The sequence below is a fragment of the Sorex araneus genome, chromosome 4 (assembly GCF_027595985.1).
Source record: "Sorex araneus isolate mSorAra2 chromosome 4, mSorAra2.pri, whole genome shotgun sequence".
NCBI lineage: Eukaryota > Metazoa > Chordata > Mammalia > Eulipotyphla > Soricidae > Sorex > Sorex araneus.
In genome coordinates, this window is record NC_073305.1 from 194,139,929 (window position 1) to 194,158,563 (window position 18,635).

At 59.1% G+C, this 18,635-nt stretch overlaps 1 protein-coding gene across 2 annotated transcripts; it reads right to left on the bottom strand.

Annotated features, from left to right (window-relative positions):
- Positions 1-1,839: 1,839 nt before the first annotated feature.
- Positions 1,840-15,810, bottom strand: TMEM130 (transmembrane protein 130). Of its 2 annotated transcripts, none has more exons than XM_004617329.2 (8): positions 15,637-15,810; positions 11,080-11,382; positions 9,732-9,891; positions 7,724-7,890; positions 7,143-7,227; positions 6,187-6,389; positions 3,011-3,123; positions 1,840-2,656 (listed from the first exon to the last, which is right to left on the bottom strand). In XM_004617329.2, exons 1-8 carry the CDS (start codon positions 15,719-15,721, stop codon positions 2,465-2,467), a joined length of 1,308 nt encoding a protein of 435 aa, XP_004617386.2. In that variant the 5' UTR covers positions 15,722-15,810; the 3' UTR covers positions 1,840-2,464. The 2 variants fall into 2 exon arrangements, with proteins under 2 accessions (XP_004617386.2, XP_004617387.2); XM_004617330.2 differs by having other exon boundaries at positions 1,840-2,620; positions 15,637-15,807.
- Positions 15,811-18,635: the final 2,825 nt, after the last annotated feature.

Below are 18,635 nucleotides of genomic sequence, written 5' to 3' on the forward strand. Positions count from 1 at the left end.
CCAGAAGCTGCGGGACTCTGGTGGAGGGGTTGGCTGATGACCCTGGGATGTTCCAGAATGAAGACCTGGAAAATGCATCCATTCCCTCACTCACTGTCTCTCTTATTGAAAATATTTACATGGGGCCGGAGCAATAGCACAAAGGGTAGGGCATTTGCCCGGGTTCGAGCCCCAACATCCCTTACGGTTCCCCAGGCACTGCCAGGAGTGATCCCTGAGTGCAGAGCCAGGAGCACGCCCTGAGCACCACCAGGTGTGCTCCCCCCAATTTGTGTGGGTGAACATTGCATAGAGGGTTGCTCTGTTTCCTGTGGTGCCAAGGACCGTGTGTGCACAGTCAGGAGCCCGCCCCCCACCCCAACCTCTCCCCAACGGCTCCTGCTATGTCCGTGCTTTGTCCCGCCTGAGGCGGAAGGACATCCCGCGTGCCATAGTTCCATCTCCCGCTGGCGGCCAGCTGGGCATCCCCACCTTTCAGCTTTCGGACTGGCTGCCAGGAGTAGCTGGGGAGGGTTTGTGCATCTGCTTCCTGGGCGCTGGGGCACACTCAGGCTAGCAGCTGCTGCGGGCACCTCCCTCTCTGGGGGTCCACTCTCATCCGAGGGGTCGGGTGACTCACAGCTTGGGGCTCTCACTGTGCCCCGGGCGTCATCTGAACCCCCAACTCTCCCTTCTCACCCCCGCGCCGCCTGAAGCCTTGTGTCTGGGTGTGATCCCTGTTCTCCCGTGGAAGAGCAGTTAACCCCTGGGGAACTATAAGGAGAGAGTCCTGCGCAGCCCTCCCCACACACACACACACCCAGACAAGGAAGATCCTAGAAAGAGCTGGAGGCGCTAGAAGCTGGTTCCCAGGTCGGCCGCTCGTCTTGTAGGATGTGCATATGCCTGTGTGTTCACGTGTGTCCACAGTGTGTGCGTGTCTGCGGATAGCTCAGTTACAGGGGCCTTGGCTCTCCGTGTCCCCCTGGCACTGTTGAGCCAGTGGACCAGGGACCAGCAGGAGAGGAAAAGGGAAAGAAGAATGACTGGGCTGCCACCTGCTGTTCATAAGGAGAACTGCAGCTTACTCCTTGGTCCAGAGGAGACCGAAGCCCTGGGCTTTTAAATGACCCCCGAAAGGCTCCTTTCTGGGGTTGGCCCTACACCCCTGTGGGCCTCCCTCGGGACTATATACAGCAATTGGGATGTAACTAGAAAATAGCTGCGATTTCTATCGCCAGGTCTTATCTACATCCCAGAGGAAGAAAAGGCCATGAACCCATTGAAAGTGGCCCCGAGTGACCGCTCCAATGATTGGAGCACAGGCCTTGCACGTGGAGGCCTGGGCTGGACGCCTGGCACCACATGGTCCCCCTAGTCCCCCCAGGTATGACCCTAGCCCCCCCAAACCAGTGTGCAACAAGAATGTCACCCTCTCTTCCATGTGTGCTGACAGGGGCCACTCGGCCACCCGAGCACAGGACCTACCCGGAGGGCCACTCCTCCCAGTGGCTAGGCAGCCCCCAGCCCAGCCTCCGGCTCCTCTGCACAGCTGCCCACCCCCCCCACCCCCCACCCCGCCACCTGCTTCCCTCCTCAGGATCTCCCCCTCACTCCCTGGGGGCCTTCCTTGGCTGCTGGACAAACAGAAGGACCAGGGGGCCCTGCAGTTCTGAGGACACACGGGGGCAGAGGATACGCATGAGGCTGGGCGGAATCCCGGGCCCCGGGGTGAGAGAGGGGAGGAGGGGCCGCATTCTGGGGCCGCTTGGAAGGACCCTCTTTCTCCTTCCTGTTGCCCAGCGGGTGCTGGAGAACCAGCAGGTCACCACGTTTCTGCTCCAAACACATGAGTCACGATGAAGGGTGCGAAGTGGCACAGACCCTCTGAGCTGGTGCCCGTGAGCTTTATTCAGCAGGATCTCGTGAGGACACGTGGCAGCGGGACACTGCTTCTGCACACACAGTCTGAGGGGGAGATGACGGCAGGACCCCCACCGGGACCCCCAAAGGCCCGGGAGCCCCCTCCCCACTATGGCAGCCTCTCCCTCAATCCCCGGCCCTTCTCAGAGGCCCCTGGACAAGGTGACAAGCAGGGCACCCGCTCATCCAGGAACCCCAGGTGACTGATGTGACCCCTCAGAGCCAGTGAGGCCATCAGCCCCCACCATAGCCCAGAGCAAGTGGGCAGGGAAGGTGGTGACCTCAGGCCTGGTAGTGGCCGGGCCAGCAGGTGTCCGAGGACCCCACTGAGACTTGGGTGCTGGGGCCTGAGTGCAGGGTGGGCGAGAGTCTGCGGGTGCCCGGAGGTCTCCCCAGTCAGTTTCCAGCTGTGCAGACCATGGGGGTGTCAGGGAGGGCAGCATAACAGAGTGGATGGAGATGGGGGAAAGGGACCACGGTGGGGGAGGGGAACCGGGCAGAGGCGGGCACGGGGCAGGGCAAGCAGGGCGATGGGGGCGGACGAAGGCGGGCACGGGCGCGCTCACACCGTGTAGGTCCTCGCGGCCTTGGCGAGTGGCGACAGCAGCCCCTGCGTCTCGCGAACCACCTCCAGGTACTCGGCGGCGGGCGCATCCAGCATCGGGCGCCCGCAGCACGGCCCGCAACAGCGTCTGGCCCCGGGGGCGGGCTCCGGGCTCTTGTCAGACAAGAGGGAAAAGTCAAAATCAGCCACCTAGGTGGACAAAACCCCACGGGTCACTCCCCAGGGCCCGGTGTCCCTGTCCCCGCCCTGGGCCTGTCACGACACAACTGCCCTGTAGGGCCTGGAATGTGGCCTCTGTGGGATAGATCCCGGCCCCCAGGGCAGTGCTCAGCCCTGAGCTGCCTTCAGAGCCCCAGGGCACCAGCCCCCAGGGCCTCCCCGCCTCACTTTGCCCCAGCCTGGGGGCAGGGTCCCACTGACCTCACCGTGCCTGGGGCAGGGTCCCACCCACCTCTCACCTTGCCTGGGGCAGAGTCCACCCACTTCACCTTATGGGGGGGCAGGGTCTTACCCTTCCATGCCCAGGGGCGGGGTCCCACCCACCTCCACCAGGTCCTTGTCCCGCGCTGAGCTCCGCACACTGAGGTACACCACGAAGGCCAGCGTCATGGTGAGCAGCGTGGCGCAGGGGAAGGCGAAGGCTGCGGGCTGTGTGCCTGGGGTGACAGGGGACATCAGCGGGCAGGGCAGCGGGCAACAGCCCAGCACCCAACTCTGGGACATGGGAAAGCCAGGTGGGTGCGTGAGGCTGTTTGTGTGTGTTCTGTGTTAAATGCCCGTGAGGGGCCCGGGGCAGCGGGAAGGGCGCTGGCCTCGTGTGCACAGAGGCGGGTTCCACCCTCCCCGCCCCCCCGCACCCCAGAGGCTTCCCCGAGCCCCGCCAGGATTAACCCTGAGCTCAGAGCGGGGAGTCAATCCTAAACAGTGCGGGTGCGGCCCAGAACAAAACAAACACCTAAAACAGCCGTAGGCGCTTGGCAGATGCTCCCTTTGTCTTTGGGCCACACCTGGAGGGGCTCAGGGTGACTCCTGGCTCTGTGCTCAGGGATCACTCCTGGTGGGCCGGGTGCTGAGGTGTTGGGGTGTTGAGGACCGTTATCAGGTACATGCGTGTTTGGCCCGAACCCTTGTCCTCACTCTCGGGCTCCTTCTGGACCCTCGGACGCCCCTTTCCTTTGTCCCACCTCTTCTTTTCTGTCGTTCCTTCTTTTGGTGGTTTCTTTTGTTTTTGTTTGGGGGACACACCTGGCAGTGGCCCAGGACTCACTCCTGGCGGGGCTCTGGGGCTGGGGGGCTCCGTGGGGGGCCAGGCAAGGCGAATGCCCTCCTGCCTGACAGGAACTTTCAAGGGAGCTGCTCTGAGGGAGGGTGCGTGACAGGAGGGACGAAGGACCAGGACACCTGGGCTCCTCCCCACACTGGGCCCAGCATCTCCAGGACAAGCTGAGGGTTCTGAGTAAGCCTTCCTGGGTTCGAGTCCTGGGCTGGCCACACTCCCGGGCTGACCTGTGAGGCTGCCATGGGGATGTGGCAAGGTCAGTAGTGAGATGTGGGAGTCACCTGCCAGGGGTCACCCGCAGGCTTGGGCGCCCTCGGGTCCTTCCCTTCTCCTGCCCAAAAGAAGATGGCAAAAATGTTACCTCAGTGCTGTCTAGGGGCTCCCAGACACGCGGAGCCCAGGCCCTCCAGTGCTGACCCCAGTCTCGGGGGCCAGAAGGACTGGGCAGAACTGGAAGGACACTGACAGCCTCGAGCCCAGCACAGTCCTGCACCCCGCCAGACAAGTACGGCTGACCGCTGTCCCCTCAAGACCTGGGCAGCCTCTGAAAGGACGTCTCCTGGGATTGTGTTGGACACACAGCGGAGCAGGAGTGACTCCATCATACCCGGTGCCTTCTCCACGTCCTGTTTTACTTAAACCTTTTTGTTTTTCTCAAAACCCCACTTCTCCCCCCTGCCATCTGTGAGGGAAGGTCATTTGGGCTGAAAACTTGGCCTTGGCAAATGGTTTCATAACCACTATTCATAGAAGCCACCCAGACACAAGCAGGGTGGGTAGCTGCCAGGATGTTCCGAAAACATGTCTAGATCACCTATCTGTAACTGCTTGTTTGTACTATTTGAAAGTATGTTTGCTTCTGAATCATGAAACTTGCATTTTCACTTATGTTTTTGTTAAAATTCGTACGTGCGGGTTAGGATGTAAGCAGATGTAAACATTAACTATTAAACTTGCAGCTCTTCCCTTGCTCAGGGTCTTGCTTGGGCCTACGTGCCTAGAGGCTTGAGCCCAGCTAGCTGGCTAATAAACTCCGCTTGCGTCTTACATTACTGGCTGAACTCTTTGTGCGGGTTCAGAGAGGGGGAAATTATCGACACCGGACCCTAACAATTGGAACACTGCTGACTGAAATCTAATCATGAACAGCTTTGTAAGGGTCTACCTCACAGTGACAATTAAAAATAATAATAAAATGTAATTAGCAAAAAAAGTTTTCATAAACTAGGAAATAATAGTGAGTTTTTCATTGAAATATTGAATGTAATCAAAGTAAAGAGAAAGTAAAGTGAAATTTATCAGCTACACAGGCAGCGGTGTTGGAGGGGACGTATACTGTGATTCTTGGTGGTGGAATATGTGCACTGGTGAAGGGATGGGTGTTCGAGCATTGTATAACTGAGACTTAAGCCTGAAAGCTTTGTAACTTTCCACATGGTGATTCAATAAAAAAATTTTTTTAAAAGTTTTCATAAACTAGGGAAAATGAGACAATAAAATTATCTTTTCATTAAAAAATAAAGTGTCCCCTGGGGCTCTGTGGCAGGAGAAGTGAAGGACCGAGAGGAAGCCACTGTCAGCGAATCCTGTGACGCAGCCTGAGGGGATGTGAGGGGGTCCCGAGATCGAGAGTGACCACCCGTCCTGCTGAGCAGCCGCCTCCCGGGATGCAGGACAGAGAGTGGGACAGAGCCCAGGGCTGCACGCTTCAGTGGTGCCACAGGAGGCTATTGGGTGGGCTCGTGTCGGTGACTCCCCAGGGACGGGTAGGGCAGGCAGGCGCCGTCCGTGAGGGGGTGACAGGTGAGGTGGGCACTGTCCGGGAGGCAGTGATGGGGTGAAGTGGGTGCTGTCTGTGAGGGGTGATGGGCTGAGGCAGGCACTGTCCATGAGGGGGTGATGATGGGGTGAGGTTAGGCGGGCACTGTCCATGAGGGGGAGATGATGGGGTGAGGTGAGGCGGGCGCCATCAGTGAGGGGTGAGGCAGGCGTGTCCGTGAGGGGGTGAGGGAGGGGTAAGGCAGGCGTGTCCGTGAGGGGGTACTCTACAGCAGCGCCAGCACAGGCAATGGCACGGGGTCTAGGGAGAAGAATCAGTTGCGGGTAGTCTGAGGAGAGCCTACAGATTTCAGTGTGGACAATTGGTCAATGGTGTCGGTTTGGACCATCAGTCAGTGGTGGCACTGTGAACAGTCAGCGGTGTTGGTGTGGACAGTCAATGGTGTCGGCATGGACAGTCAGTGTGGACAGTCAGTGGTGTCGGTGTGGACAGTCAATATAGACAGTGGTGTCAGTATGGACAGTCAGTATAGACAGAAGTGTCGGCGTGGACAGTCAGTCAGTGGCATCGATGCATCCGGGCCAGGGATGCCGATGGCATGAGTGTCAGCAGGACTCGGGGCCAGGCCTTGGCGGTGGGCACAGGCCTGAGGTCACTTACTGGAGGGCCACACCTGGACGCGGTGGTAGTGCTGGGACTTGCTGACGCCGTTCTCGGCGCGGATGCTGAAGCAGTACTCGCCCGCAGCCCGGAAGGTGTGGCTGAGGTTGTAGGCAGTGCCGGTCACGGGCTGGGGGTGGCACTCCCCGGCGTCCAGCGGGAGGCACTCGGGCGTGAGGCGCCAGCACGTGGTCAGCGGGCCGCTGGTCAGGAGAGTAGGCAGCCGTGAGGGTCTGCGCCCTGTCCAGCCCTGCCCGCCTCACTCCACGCCTTCCACACGCAAGAGCGGAGCAGAGGAGACCCAGGACACAGGACGGGCAGCAGCCGGCAGGGCCGGCACAGACAGCGGATGGCAGGGGAGAGCCCGGAAGTGCAGTGGGCACTGTGGGTGAGGCCCAGGGGCCCAGGGGGTCAGGGTGGCTGCCTGGAGGACGCGGCTCTGGGAGGTTTGTGGGGGTCGGGGTGTTCAGTCCCCTTCCCCCACTCAGAAGCCGATGGATTTCCCCGTGACTCCCTGGAGGCTGGGTCCCGCCCGGACCTCGACAGCCCCGAGTGTCCTGCCTTTGTGCCAGGAGTCAGCCGCGTGCTGCCCAGCACCGGCTCTTGGGGGGCTGGGGGCCGCAGGGCTCACCCAGCACACCTCTCCCTCCCTGCGTGGCTGTCTCCCCTGGGCCCAAGAATGGAGTGAGGTCCAGGAGGGTTTATTGGTGACGCAGGAGAGGAGACTCTTCCTGCCAGCCCCCACCCCAAGCCTGGGGCCCAGGGGGGGTGGAGCAGGGCTGGACCAAGCAGGACGTGTGTGCAAGGACTGGACTGAGCAGGCAGAGGAAGGGACAGGGATGGAGCAGGGGACAGAAAAGGGGAAGGAGCAGGGGATGGAGCAGCAGGGGACGGAGCAGGCAGGATGCCTTGGGCAGGTCATGGATCTCCCGCCGAGCACTCTGGGGTTCGCTCACCTGCCCAGAAATTTCAAGGTCACCGTCATCGTCTGGAAGGTCTGGATCAGGCTAGGCCCGGAGACCTGGATGCCTTGAAGGGTTTCTGAAAGCAGCAGGATGTGTCGTTTAGAGTGGTGGCCGAGGGAAAAAATCAATGAAGATGGCTGCTGTCTCTGACGGTGTCTGGCCCGGGGGCAGGGGGAGTGTAACCGCGGGGACCCCAAGGGCAGTGCAGGCAGGAGGGTCAGGCCTGACTCCCAGAGCTGACAATCAGGGAGGAGGTGGGAGATGAAACCCAGGGCCCCTAACGACGCCCCAACGCCATGCTGTGTGCGGAAGTCCCCGCCCCTCCTGCCACCCCATTCTCTGCCATGACACCCCTCAGCCAGAGCCCGAGGAGGTGCAAGCTGGGGACCACTGGGGAGCAAGGTGCTGGGAGCAAGGTGCAAACACGGCCAGTCACAGCCCAGTTCTGACACCTGGTGCCCCTCTGACCCCCTCGAGGCCTTCAGGCTGCGAACCACATGGGGACGGGGGCAGGGACAGAGCCGCTGTCCTCTGGTGTGACCAGGAGTTGCATCTGGGCACCCTGGACCCACCCTGCAGCCGCAGGACAGCATTGAAGGTCCCCGTCTTCTGCAGGGTGCCCCTGCCAGCTTCGGGGCTCTCCTGCGCCCACTCCGCCACCACCTCCAGCTTGACGCGAAAGGTCCCGGCCGCGGAGTAGTTGTAATAGACCATCGAGTCCACTGTCAGCAGCTGGACGCTGTGAGGGGACATGGAACAGAGAAGGGAAGCGGCCAGACAGAAGCAGGTGCCCTGGAGCGGGGGAGGGGCAGCTCCAGGGCAGGAAGAGGAGCAAAGTGACCAACATCCCAGGGGCAAGCCCGAGGCTACAGACACCCACTGGCCTGGTGCCTGTCAGTTCTGGGGTTCAGGGGGCTCCCCAGGCAGAGATCCGGGCTGGCCCAGCCCAGGGTTAGGGACAGACAGGCCTGGACAGGGGACAGGCCCAGGCCGACCCAGCTCCCAGCTCCTAACTGGGGGGACTCTAAGCTTTATTTCTTATAAAAAGGGGGGAATTGGGAGTCAGGGATATAGTGCTTGGATGGGGGGTCCCCACTTTGATCCCTGGGACCGCAGGGTCCCACCACCCTCCCCCAGCTCCACCCGCATCACTGGCTATAGTCCAAAAATTATTTTTAAAATTGTCAGGGCTGGAGCGACAGAACAGCGGGGAGGTGAAGAAGACAATAATAATTGTTTCTATGGCAATTATTTTGAATATATAACAAATATTCACAGTCCCTGGGGTAAATATTTATAGAATGCAATAAATATTTCTACATATATTATGTGATATAATGTTAATGACACATGTATGTTTCAGTGATTTCTCCTCAGGTCTAAGGCAATAATTAAAAGAGCAAACCAGAAAAAAAAAAAAAAAAAAAAAAAAAAAAAAGAACAGCGGGGAGGACACTTGCCTTGCACGTGGCTGAGGGGATTCAATCTCCGGCACCCCATATGGTCCCCAAGTGAGTGACCCCTGAGTGCAGAGCCAGGAGAAGCCCGGAGCACTGCCGAGGTTTGGGCTTGGGGGCCCCCAAACCAAAAAAACACTTTTTTAATAATTAAGAAAAATAATAAATAAATAAATAAATGAAAAGGGCCAGAAAGGTAGTACGGGGGTGAAGGTGCGGGTCTTGCCTCCAGCCAACCCAGCTTCAATCCCCAGCACCACCCGGGGTGTGGCCTCAAACTCGCAATTGGCAAGATGCCGTGTCTGCACACTGCTTGCCTGGCATGCGCCCAGGTTCAATCCCTGGGGCCCCAGACGGCCCACCAAGCCCTCCAAGGAGTGACCCCTGAGCACTGCCTGGTGGGGCCCATAACAAAACAGAGGAAACCAACTTCAGAGGGGGCCACACCCCCCTCCCAGGTGAGAGCCTAGCGGAGGGGCTGATTTCACACCCGCAGTCTCTCCTTGCGAGTCACTGAATTGATTCAGAGGCCAAGAGCAGTAACGGAAGCCTGTGGAAGCCGCGCCGATACCCAAGTGCTCCCTGCTGCGTCTCTCCCGCCACGTCCCCCACGGGCCTGTGTCTCTCCATCAGCTTCTTCCACAGTCACGATTCAGGTGTTCCGGGGGACACAGTGGCCTCTCTTGCAATACTGGACCCAGCTGTGTGGACCTAAAAGTCCACCCCTGGCAGTGCTAGGGGCCCTCGGGCGCAGGGTGCGGGTCTCGGGCTGCTGAATGCCAGGCGCGCTCCAGTCCTCTAAGCTGATCCCCCAGGCCACAGCTTCACAGTTTTTTGTGGGTTTGTGGGTTTTTTTTGTTTGTTTTTTTTTTTTTTTTGCTTTTTGCGTCACACCCGGCAATGCTCAGGGGTTACTCCTGGCTCTGCACTCAGGAATTACTCCTGATGGTGCTCAGGGGACCATATGGGATGCTGGGAATCGAACCCAGGTCAGCCATGTGCAAGGCAAACGCCGTCCCCACTGTGCTATCACTCCAGCCCCACACCTTCACAATTTAAACCCAACAATATCCTGCTCCTGGCCACAGTCCCGGCGCTCGGGCTCCTGTGGGGAAGGACATACCCATCCCCGAAGTCCCAGCTGTAGAGGAATGAGGCGGCCTTGAAGAAGTTGCTGGGGTCGTGCAAGAGGAAGGAGATTTTCAGGGGTGTCCCCGTGAGGTAGGAGTCGCGCTGGGGCAGGGAGGTGTTCTGCGTGATGTCCAGCTTCCCCACCAGGAACTCTGGGGACAGAGGGGTGGGGCACAGGCGGCGAGTCACCAAGGGCCCCCGAGAGCGCAGGAGGGGACCCCGCAGAGCACCTTCCCCACACCCGGTGTGGGCGTCAGAGCTGGCCCACAGCAGGAGGGACCCGACAGGTCACTGAGCTCAGAGGGCAGGTCCCTCAGGAGGACAGTGACAGAAATGTCTTAGGGGGCTGGAGAGACAGCACAGCAGGGAGGACGCTTGCCTTGCTTGAGACCGACTCCCGAGCACCCCACATGGTTCCCCGAACTCCGACAGGAGCGATCCCTGAGCACACAGCCAGGAGTAAGCCCTGAGCAGCACTGGGTGTGGCTCAATACTCAATACTCAAATAAGAATTTTAGGGTAAAGTAAAAAACGCCTGCAGGGCCTGGGATCAGGGACTTGGGTCCAGCCTCCATCGTGACACACCCATCGGGGTCTGGAGGCCTTTGCCACAAGACACCCGGGTGCAGCGGGAAATGCACAGGTCTCGAGAATGGGCCTGGGCGAAGCGGGCCCAAGTGGGCAGTGCCAGGAACGGCATCTCCCCACCAAGCGCTGGACTCGGGGGCACCTTCGACCTGCATCTCTGACTTGAAAATAAATGTATTAATGCAAATTGATCTTTTGTTTGTTTGGGGGCCACACCTGGCCGTGCTAAGGGCTAGCTCCAGGCCCTGTGCTCTGGGGACTGTATGCAGGGCTGGGCTGGAACCCAGGGCAGCTGCATGCAGAGCAAGTGCCTGAGGCCTCACCGCTGCAATGCACATATTTGCGCGAATGGCCTCATGCTAAGAGAGCTTATTTCCAGAAGACAGGCTCTTCCTTAGACCTTTCAGAGATAAGGCATTTCTTGGAAAGAGAGAGAAGAGGGAGTGAGGGGACCGAGGGGGAGACAGAGAGACAGAGACAGAGAGAGACAGAGGGAGGAAGAGAAAAAGAGAATCAGAATTTGGGGGCAAGAGGGGCTAAAACCATTAATAACTGTTGGCACAGAGCCATCTGCTGCTGACCGATGGTGGCAGGGCTCGGTGGCCCCCGGGCACAGGCTTGCGGATGATGTGACACTCTCCGCCCCTTTGCCCACACGCCAGAGGTGGCAGCACCGTGCACCGTGCAGTTCTGGGGCCTGAGCCACACAGGTGGGTTTCTCGACCCCCGTGAGCAGACAGAAAAGGCCTCACCTGTCACAGGCAGGACTAGGAAGCTCCTGGCCAAGGGCCGGCACATCCCACAGCGGGCGGCAGTGACCCAGACAGAGACAGGGACGTCCCCGGGCACGGTCCCCACAGCACGGACGGTGGAGCTGAGCGCCTCATCGACCCTGCCCGTGAGCAGCAGGGGCGCGTGGACCCAGTGGAAGCGGCAGCGGGTGCTGGGGGGCAGGTGCAGGCTGCCATTGTCTTTGGCCACCAGGCTGGCTGTGATGGACACTTCTGTCCCCGTGGTGGCCGGGCCATCGGAGGTGAGGTGGAGCTCGTATGCGCCTGGGGGCCCAGAGATGAAAAGGGTTTCAGCCAAGGTGTGGCCGGGACCCCCAGCCCCAGCAGGGCTGGCCCACCCTTCCGGCTGCTGGGTTTGGGTTTGGGGGGCACACAGAGGCGCGTGGAGGCCCTTCCGGTGGTGCTGGGGCTGGACCCCGGGCTCCTGCCTGCAGAGTCTCTCTGTTCACAGGCAGGAAACCCAGGGATGGCCACGGACTCTTGCACTGTCCAGTGGGGACCGGGGAGGGGGACATTAAAGCCCAGCGTTCCAGACAGGAGACCGGGTTCCTTCCCTGGAACCCCTGCCTCTCCCCAAACACTGTTCAGCTGGACTCAAACTCGCACAGGTGGTCTCCAAACACATACTCTCCCCGTGTCCTCCAGGGCTGAGGGCGCAGAGGCCCAGCTCCCACCCTGGCCACCCTGCGGCCACGGCACCTGCCCAGCGGGGCTGCATTTAGGGTCAGTGGCCTTGCCTGTGGAAGAACAGGCCTGGCCAGGTGGTTCCCGCTGACCCCGGCCCAGCCCTGCCTTCCCTGCTGCACGCCCACACCCGCGAGCCACGGTGAGGCAGCCACAGCCACGGGGCGGGCAGAGGTTCAGGGGAAACAAAGCCCTTCTGGGAGTCAAGTTTCTGGGTCATACAGCCCGCTCCACGGCCGCCTGGGACAGTGTGGTCACTGAAGAGGCCACTGGGGCACCCCAGAGCATGTGTGTATGTGTGTGCGCGCGTGTGCACGTTTGTTTGTGCATGTATGCATGTGTGTATGCGTATGTGCGTGTGTGTATATGTGTGCATGTGTGTACGTGTGTGTGCATGTGTGTATGTGTGTATATGCGTGTGCACATGTGTGTGCATGTGTGTGCGTGTATGCATGTGTGTATGTGTGCATTTGTGTGTGCATGTGCTTGCGTGTGTCTGTGTGTTTGTGTGTGCGCGCATGTGTGTGGCCAGCAGCATCACACAAGTGTAGACCTGTGCACGGGTGTGAGCAGCGCACAGTTCTGGACTGGGTGACCCCAGGGTCCATGTAGGGGCGGGGCGCCAGGGGTTGGCTCCTTGGGGAACTCGAATGTAACATCGAGCTGTGGCTCTTCCATGGACTCTAGGACTCAGATTTTGGGGTTTCCAGTAGAGAACTGGACTTTGAACCAAGGGGACAGAGGTCAGGTAAAGGGAGTGTGGGGGGCTCAATCCTGTCCTCCCCAACCCCCACCTCTACTTGAAACTAAGACTTAAGACTGAAAAACCTGAAAATAGAGACAGTGTGAAATGAGAGTACTTTATTATTTTAATTTGTTTTGGGATTTTGTTTGTTTGGGGGGCCACGCCCGGCGGTACTCAGGGCCGACCCCTGGCTCTGGGGTCAGGGATTCCTCCTGGTGGTGCTCAGGGACTCATAGGGTGCCAGAGACCAAGCCCAGGTCAGCCCCGTCAAGGGCAAGTGCTCCGCCTACTGCACCATCTCTCTATCCCTAAATGAAACTGTTCTATTAAAATTCAAAAGGATGTGGGCTGGAGCGATAGCACAGCGGCAGTGGGTAGGGCATTTGCCTCGCAAGCAGCTGACCTGGGTTTGATTCTCAGGAATCCATATGGACCCCTGAACACTGCCAGGAGTGATTCCTGAATGCAGAGTCAGGAGTAACCCCTGAGCATCACTGGGTGTGACCCTAAAAGCAAAAAAATAAATAAATAAAATTCAAAAGGGCTGACCCCTCTGTCTGCTACAAATTGCTCACACACAGGTGTTTGGTACAGCCAGAGACAAAGCATGGCGGAGCGCCAGTGCACCTGGCACCCAGACCACTTCCTTGAGCCCACCCAGCAGGTAGAGGGAATCCCCTGTTTAAGGCAGGCCATGGCACTGGATGTCTGTGGTCGGGGAAGAGCTCACGGCTAAGCGAGGCCCTATCACAGGAGCCGGGGCTTGATCCCTAGCACCGCAGGGTCCCCTGAGCACTGCCGGGAGTGAGTCCTGAGCACGTAGGCCCTGGATATGAGCTGAAACCCAGGCCCTGACAACACGCCCACAGAAAAGGCAGCCTGCCAGCTGTGCCTGGATAGCCACACTCGTCCCCTCTGTGACTTGGGCCCCAGTTCCCAGGTCACATTACTACCCTTCATGCCCCACTCCAAATCCCTTTCCTCAGGGCCATACTTGGGAGCACAGTCCTGGAGCATGGAAAAGTAGCCCTTAATGCCAGGGAGCTCCTGACCTGGCAGCAGAGCAGCCATAGAAAACAGGGGGTGCTACCTGACAGAGATGGGGGGGCGATGGCCAGACCAGGACTGGCCTTGGTCTCAGTGAGGAGTGCAGGGGGCTAAGAGGCACCTGCTCCCCCACCCCCAGGCCAGCTTCCCAAGTTGGGGTGAGGCTAGCAGGGGCCTGCAGGCGAATGACGCCTCAGAGATCACAGCCATGCCCGAGACACAGGGCTGGTTCCCAGGGGGCTGGAAGCAGGGGGACACAGGAGGGCTGCAGCAGATTCGGCTGCAGACGCTGGCCCAGCTCTGGACGCCTTCACCTGTTCAGACCCAGGAACCCCCAAGCACTGCTTTGTGTGCTTGGTTGGTTTGGGACCACGCTAGAGTGCGGAGGGCTGGCTCCATGCTGAGGGGTGACTCATGGTGGAGGCGGGGCTTCCTATGAGGTGTCAGGGGTTAAAGTCGGGGTGAGGTGGGTGCAAAGCAATGCTGTACCCCAGTTTTTTGTTTTGTTAACACAGACCTACAGCACCTGGGTACCCCCCCTTCTGTTCAAATGCCCCACCCGTGCCTGGGCATTGGAGCTGAAACAACCCCCCGAAGGCTCTAAGCAGGTTCTGTGCCTACCCTCCTCCAAGTCCTCCTATTCCAGGTCTGGGCGCACCCCAGGGGTCAGAGGGGAGAGAGGCCAGGCAGGGGCGTGGGGAGATTCCTCGGGGAACCTGGAGTGAGCCAGAGCCCAAAGGACCAAAGTAGGAAAGTGTCCATGGCCACAAAGCTTGGCCTATGGGAGCACCCCCTTCCCCATCCCTCCCCCCCAACACCTGCAGACCCCCAGGGCCCCTGCTCCTGCACCCACACATGCACACATGCACATTTTCTCTGATCATGCAGCATGCATAGAAAATGGTTACATGGGCCTGTTTGCACTGCACACATCGACCCCCCAGACCCTTCCCAAGGGTACTCTGAGCTCAGGCAACCTGGAATGAACTCCCGGCCCAGGGTATAAATGTCTGTTAGACCCTGGCGCTGAGCCCAGGCTCACCCACACCCAAGGAAGGAAGTGAAGGTGCAGCTTCTTTTTCTCCTTCTTCTTTTATTATTTTTGCTTTTGTTTTTGTGTCAAGACATACTCCTGGCTCTGCATTCAGAGATCACTCCTGGGGGGCTCGGGGGAACATGTGGGATGCCAGAGATCAAACTCAGGTCAGCTGCATGCAGAGCTGACCCCATCACGGAGACCCCAGTTCTGTAGCAATCCCCAGGGCAGGGCAGTTTCCAATGACCACATTTCCCATTATTCATCCCTAAATGCAGGTTGTCATTTAATTTTGGGGCTTCCTTTTCTGCCAATTTGCATGACACACCCCCTTGTGTCTATGATTTTTTTTTTTTTGCGTGTCCTGTTTTGTTTTTGTATTTATTTTCCTTCTGAGTTTGGATTTGGGGCCACACGGGGAGGTACTCAGGGGCCATTCCTGACTGTGCTCAGGAGCTGGCACTGGCGTTGCTGGGGGGCCATATGTGGTTCCGGGCCCCGAACTGGGGTGCGCCAGATGCAAGGCAAGTGCCTTGAGCCCTGCACCGCCTCTCCCGCCCCTTCTCTCAACCGTTCTTTGGTGGGGGTTGGAAGGGCCTCCCCACCCCCACCCTCCTCCCCCGCCCCAGCGGCCATCAGACTCGGCCAAGAGAACAGTCTGCTCTGGCGAGGTTGGGGTGCCGGGTACCCGCGCTGGGCCCATTTTGATGTCCCGAGAGAAAACGGCAGCTGGCGCCCCGGGTCTGCACGGAAGGCCTGGGGGCGCCCGCAGCCCCTGCAGCCGCCGAAGGCCAACGCGACATTCGCGGCCCCTCCACCTCCGCCCAGCGGCTGGGGGCACCGGGAACGCGGCGCCGGCACCGCGCGCAGCCCAGGCTCAGGCCGATCCGCCGTGGAGGGTCCCCGCGGGGCGTGGGAGCCCCTGCAGCGGGGGGCGCCCTCTGGGGATGGGGGGCGAGACGCGGCGGGAGTCGGGGCCCGGCGTCCGGCAGGCGTCCGGCCTTACCTGCGGCCCCCGCGGCCGGGGCGAAGGGCAGGAGGCAGGCGAGCCAGAGGAGGCGGCCGGCGCGCGGACACGCTGCCCGGGCCATGCCGTCCGCTCGGGGAACCCAGCGGCGCGCGCTGTGCCCGGGGACGCCGAGTCGCGCTGTCGCCGCCCACGGCCCGCTGCGCCGCGCCCACCCCGGCCCGCGTCAGCCGCCCGCACGCGCCCCCTGCCCGCGCGCGAACCGGTCCCCTCCTCCCGGGGACGCCACGACCCTCGCCGGCCCGTGCAAGTCCGCCTGCAGCCCCGCGCCCGTTTTTTTTTTTCTTTTTAAAGGCTGTTTGGGTCACACCCGGGCGATGCTCACGGGTTACTCCTGGCTCTGCGCTCAGGACACACCCCTGGCTCTGCTCGGGGTGGGGGCACCACATGCGATGCCGAGGATCGAACCCGCGAGGCAAGCGCCCTTTCCTGCGGGCCTGTTCCGGGTGGCGTGTCTCCGGGGCCCATTGGCCCCGCTCTGGGCGCTGACACGGTGCAGGATGCTGACAGGGCAGGGTGCTGCAGCTGCCTGCCGTCCTGGGGTAGTGAGCATGAGCCCGGAGTCAGCCCCCTGCTCCAGCCCCGGCCCATCGCTGAGTTGGAGCCAGGCGACAGGGTCAGTCATCACTGCATCTGCCACCACAGAGCAGGCTGTCCTTCCTCCAGGAAGATGGCCCCATCTGGACGTCTACAGACTGGAAGTCAGAGCTGGAGAGATGAGCCAGTGGGTAAGGCGCTTGCCTTGCACGTTTCGGACTGGGGTTCCATCCTGGCACCAACTTGGTTCTCCCGAGCACCGTCAAGGATGATCCTGAGCCCAGGAATGAGCCATGAGCACTGCTGAGTGTGACCCCAACCCCCCACCCCCTCAAGGGAAGGGCTGAAGCATGTGCCTGGCGTGCACTAGGCCTTGCGGTTGGTCCTGGCGATGCTCTGCCCCCGACTCCAACCCAGGTGCTCTGCTGGTTCAGTCAGGCAGGGCAGGGCCGGGCATCACAGGGAATGAAAAATGTGAAAAAAAGAAAAACCATCTTATCTCATGTTTGCATTTGGGTCCAGGAATTCCTAACAACCTTCACATAAGGCTGAATAAGGAAAGCTCCCATTAGGAGCGAGAAGGAGCAGTTTCTCCACTTCCTGATGGTGCTTGCAGCGGATGGCCACCAAGCAGGAGACTTCCTAAGCCACCGAGGCACTGTGCTAGCTCGCTCCAGCTTCACCTCACAGAACGCTTGTGCTCTCGCTCTGTCAGGCCAGCCGCATGCAAGGCCAAGCCTTCACCCTGTACTATCTCCAGCCCCAAAGTGTGTTGGAGTCCTTGGAGCTTTCTCTCCCCACCAGGCCCAGATTCATTGTGTTCCAAGTTGCAACTTTATTACACTGAATAATGATACAGTCAGTGGCTCTCATCCTCCCCTTCAGGGTCACGGGAACCCACAATGTAACGCTTCTCCTGCACTGTAGGGCCCCTGCACCTGGTCCACGGGCTCCCCAGTGTCTGAGTGTATGTGTCTGTGTGTATGGGGGGGCGGGGAGGGAGATCTTTACCCTATTAACAGGTTGAGAAATTCACTCAGACCCCAGCTCTTTGAAAGAAGCTAGAAACATACCATGAGCCAGGTGGGATTTAAACATTCTAAAGCTGATGATGGGGGGGGGGGGAAGCGAGTGGAATGAACTTCACTAGTGGTTTATTTAACCCAGTGATTGAGCATAAGGGTCAACAGACCATAGGGACGAAAATTCTTCCGCAACACACCCCACCTTTCAGGAGCAATAATACAGGGGTGAAGGCGCCTGCCCCGCATGCAGGTAAGCCAGTCTGATCCCTGGCATCGCATACGGTCCCCTGAACCCCAGGAGTGATCGGAGTCCAGAGCCAGCCCTGAGCACTGCGGGTGGCCCAACACCCACCCCCCCATACCCAGAAGTCATTTCACTTCTTGTTTTTTAGGTTTATGATATATATATATATATATATATATATATATTTCTTTTTTTGTAGTAGTAGAATTTTAAAAATTTTATTAATTTTTTTTTGGGGGGTCACATCTGGCAATGCACAGGGGTTACTCCTGGCTCTGCAGTCAGGAATTACCCCTGGAGGTGCTCAGGGGACCATATGGGATGCTGGGAATCGAACCCAGGTCAGCCGCGTGCAAGACAAATGCCCTACTCGCTGTGCTATAGCTCCAGACCCAAAAATTTTATTAATTTTTTATTTAAAAAAAACCACTGTGATTTACAAAGCTGTTCATTATACAGTTGTTTCAAGCGGTGTTCCAACACCACCGGTGTGTTTGGTGCAAAGTTCTCAAAAGTTGGCCTCTGTGATCCCCATTCAGAGTGGGAGTGTTTCTCCTGTGCAGTGCAAACGAGACAGGCCCTCTCGCCTCTGGGAAAGCCTGCGCTGCTCTCCTGTCTCTCTGTCTCTGTCTCTCTCCCTCTCTCTTGCCACACCTAGTGATACTTAGGGGTTACCCTCAGGCATCATTCCTGGTGGTGCTCAGGGACCATACGGGATGCCAGGGATCGAACCTGGGTCGGCGTATGCAAGGCAAACTCCTTACCTGGCTGTACTCTCGCTCCGACCCTCCTCCTGTTTCTCTAACTAAAATGATTCTACTTCAACATTAATCACTGGTGCTTAATGAAAAAAACAATTAAAAAAAATACAGCTTATCAGCCCCTGACTCCCTTTCCGTGTCAGCTCCAGGGAGGGCACGAGGCCTGGCACAGGGAAGGCAAGCATTCTCGTGCAACCGCCTCTCCCCCTCCCCGCTCCGATTATTATCTGCACCATTTTTCAAGGCTGGCATGCGTCCGAACCTCTTGCTGGGAAAACTGAGCCTCTCCCCGATTCTAGACCCTTTCCCCGAGTCTCCCGGGCTTGGCGCTCAGCATGTATGGCTTGTTGGTAGCTGAGAGCATCAGGAGTCTCTTTTTGTTGGGAGAGGGGGAGGGGGTCCCTGGCAGCG

What these genes read in the sequence shown, in the direction of transcription:
- TMEM130 (XM_004617329.2), bottom strand. Translation starts at nt 15,721, where the DNA reads ATGGCCCGGGCAGCGTGTCCGCGCGCCGGCCGCCTCCTCTGGCTCGCC. An exon ending in CCTAGTCCTGCCTGTGACAG is followed by an intron (nt 9,892 to 11,079) that starts GTGAGGCCTTTT and finishes CTCTGTCCCCAG; the next exon opens with AGTTCCTGGTGGGGAAGCTG. An exon ending in ACCTTGAAATTTCTGGGCAG is followed by an intron (nt 6,390 to 7,142) that starts GTGAGCGAACCC and finishes TCTCCTGACCAG; the next exon opens with CGGCCCGCTGACCACGTGCT.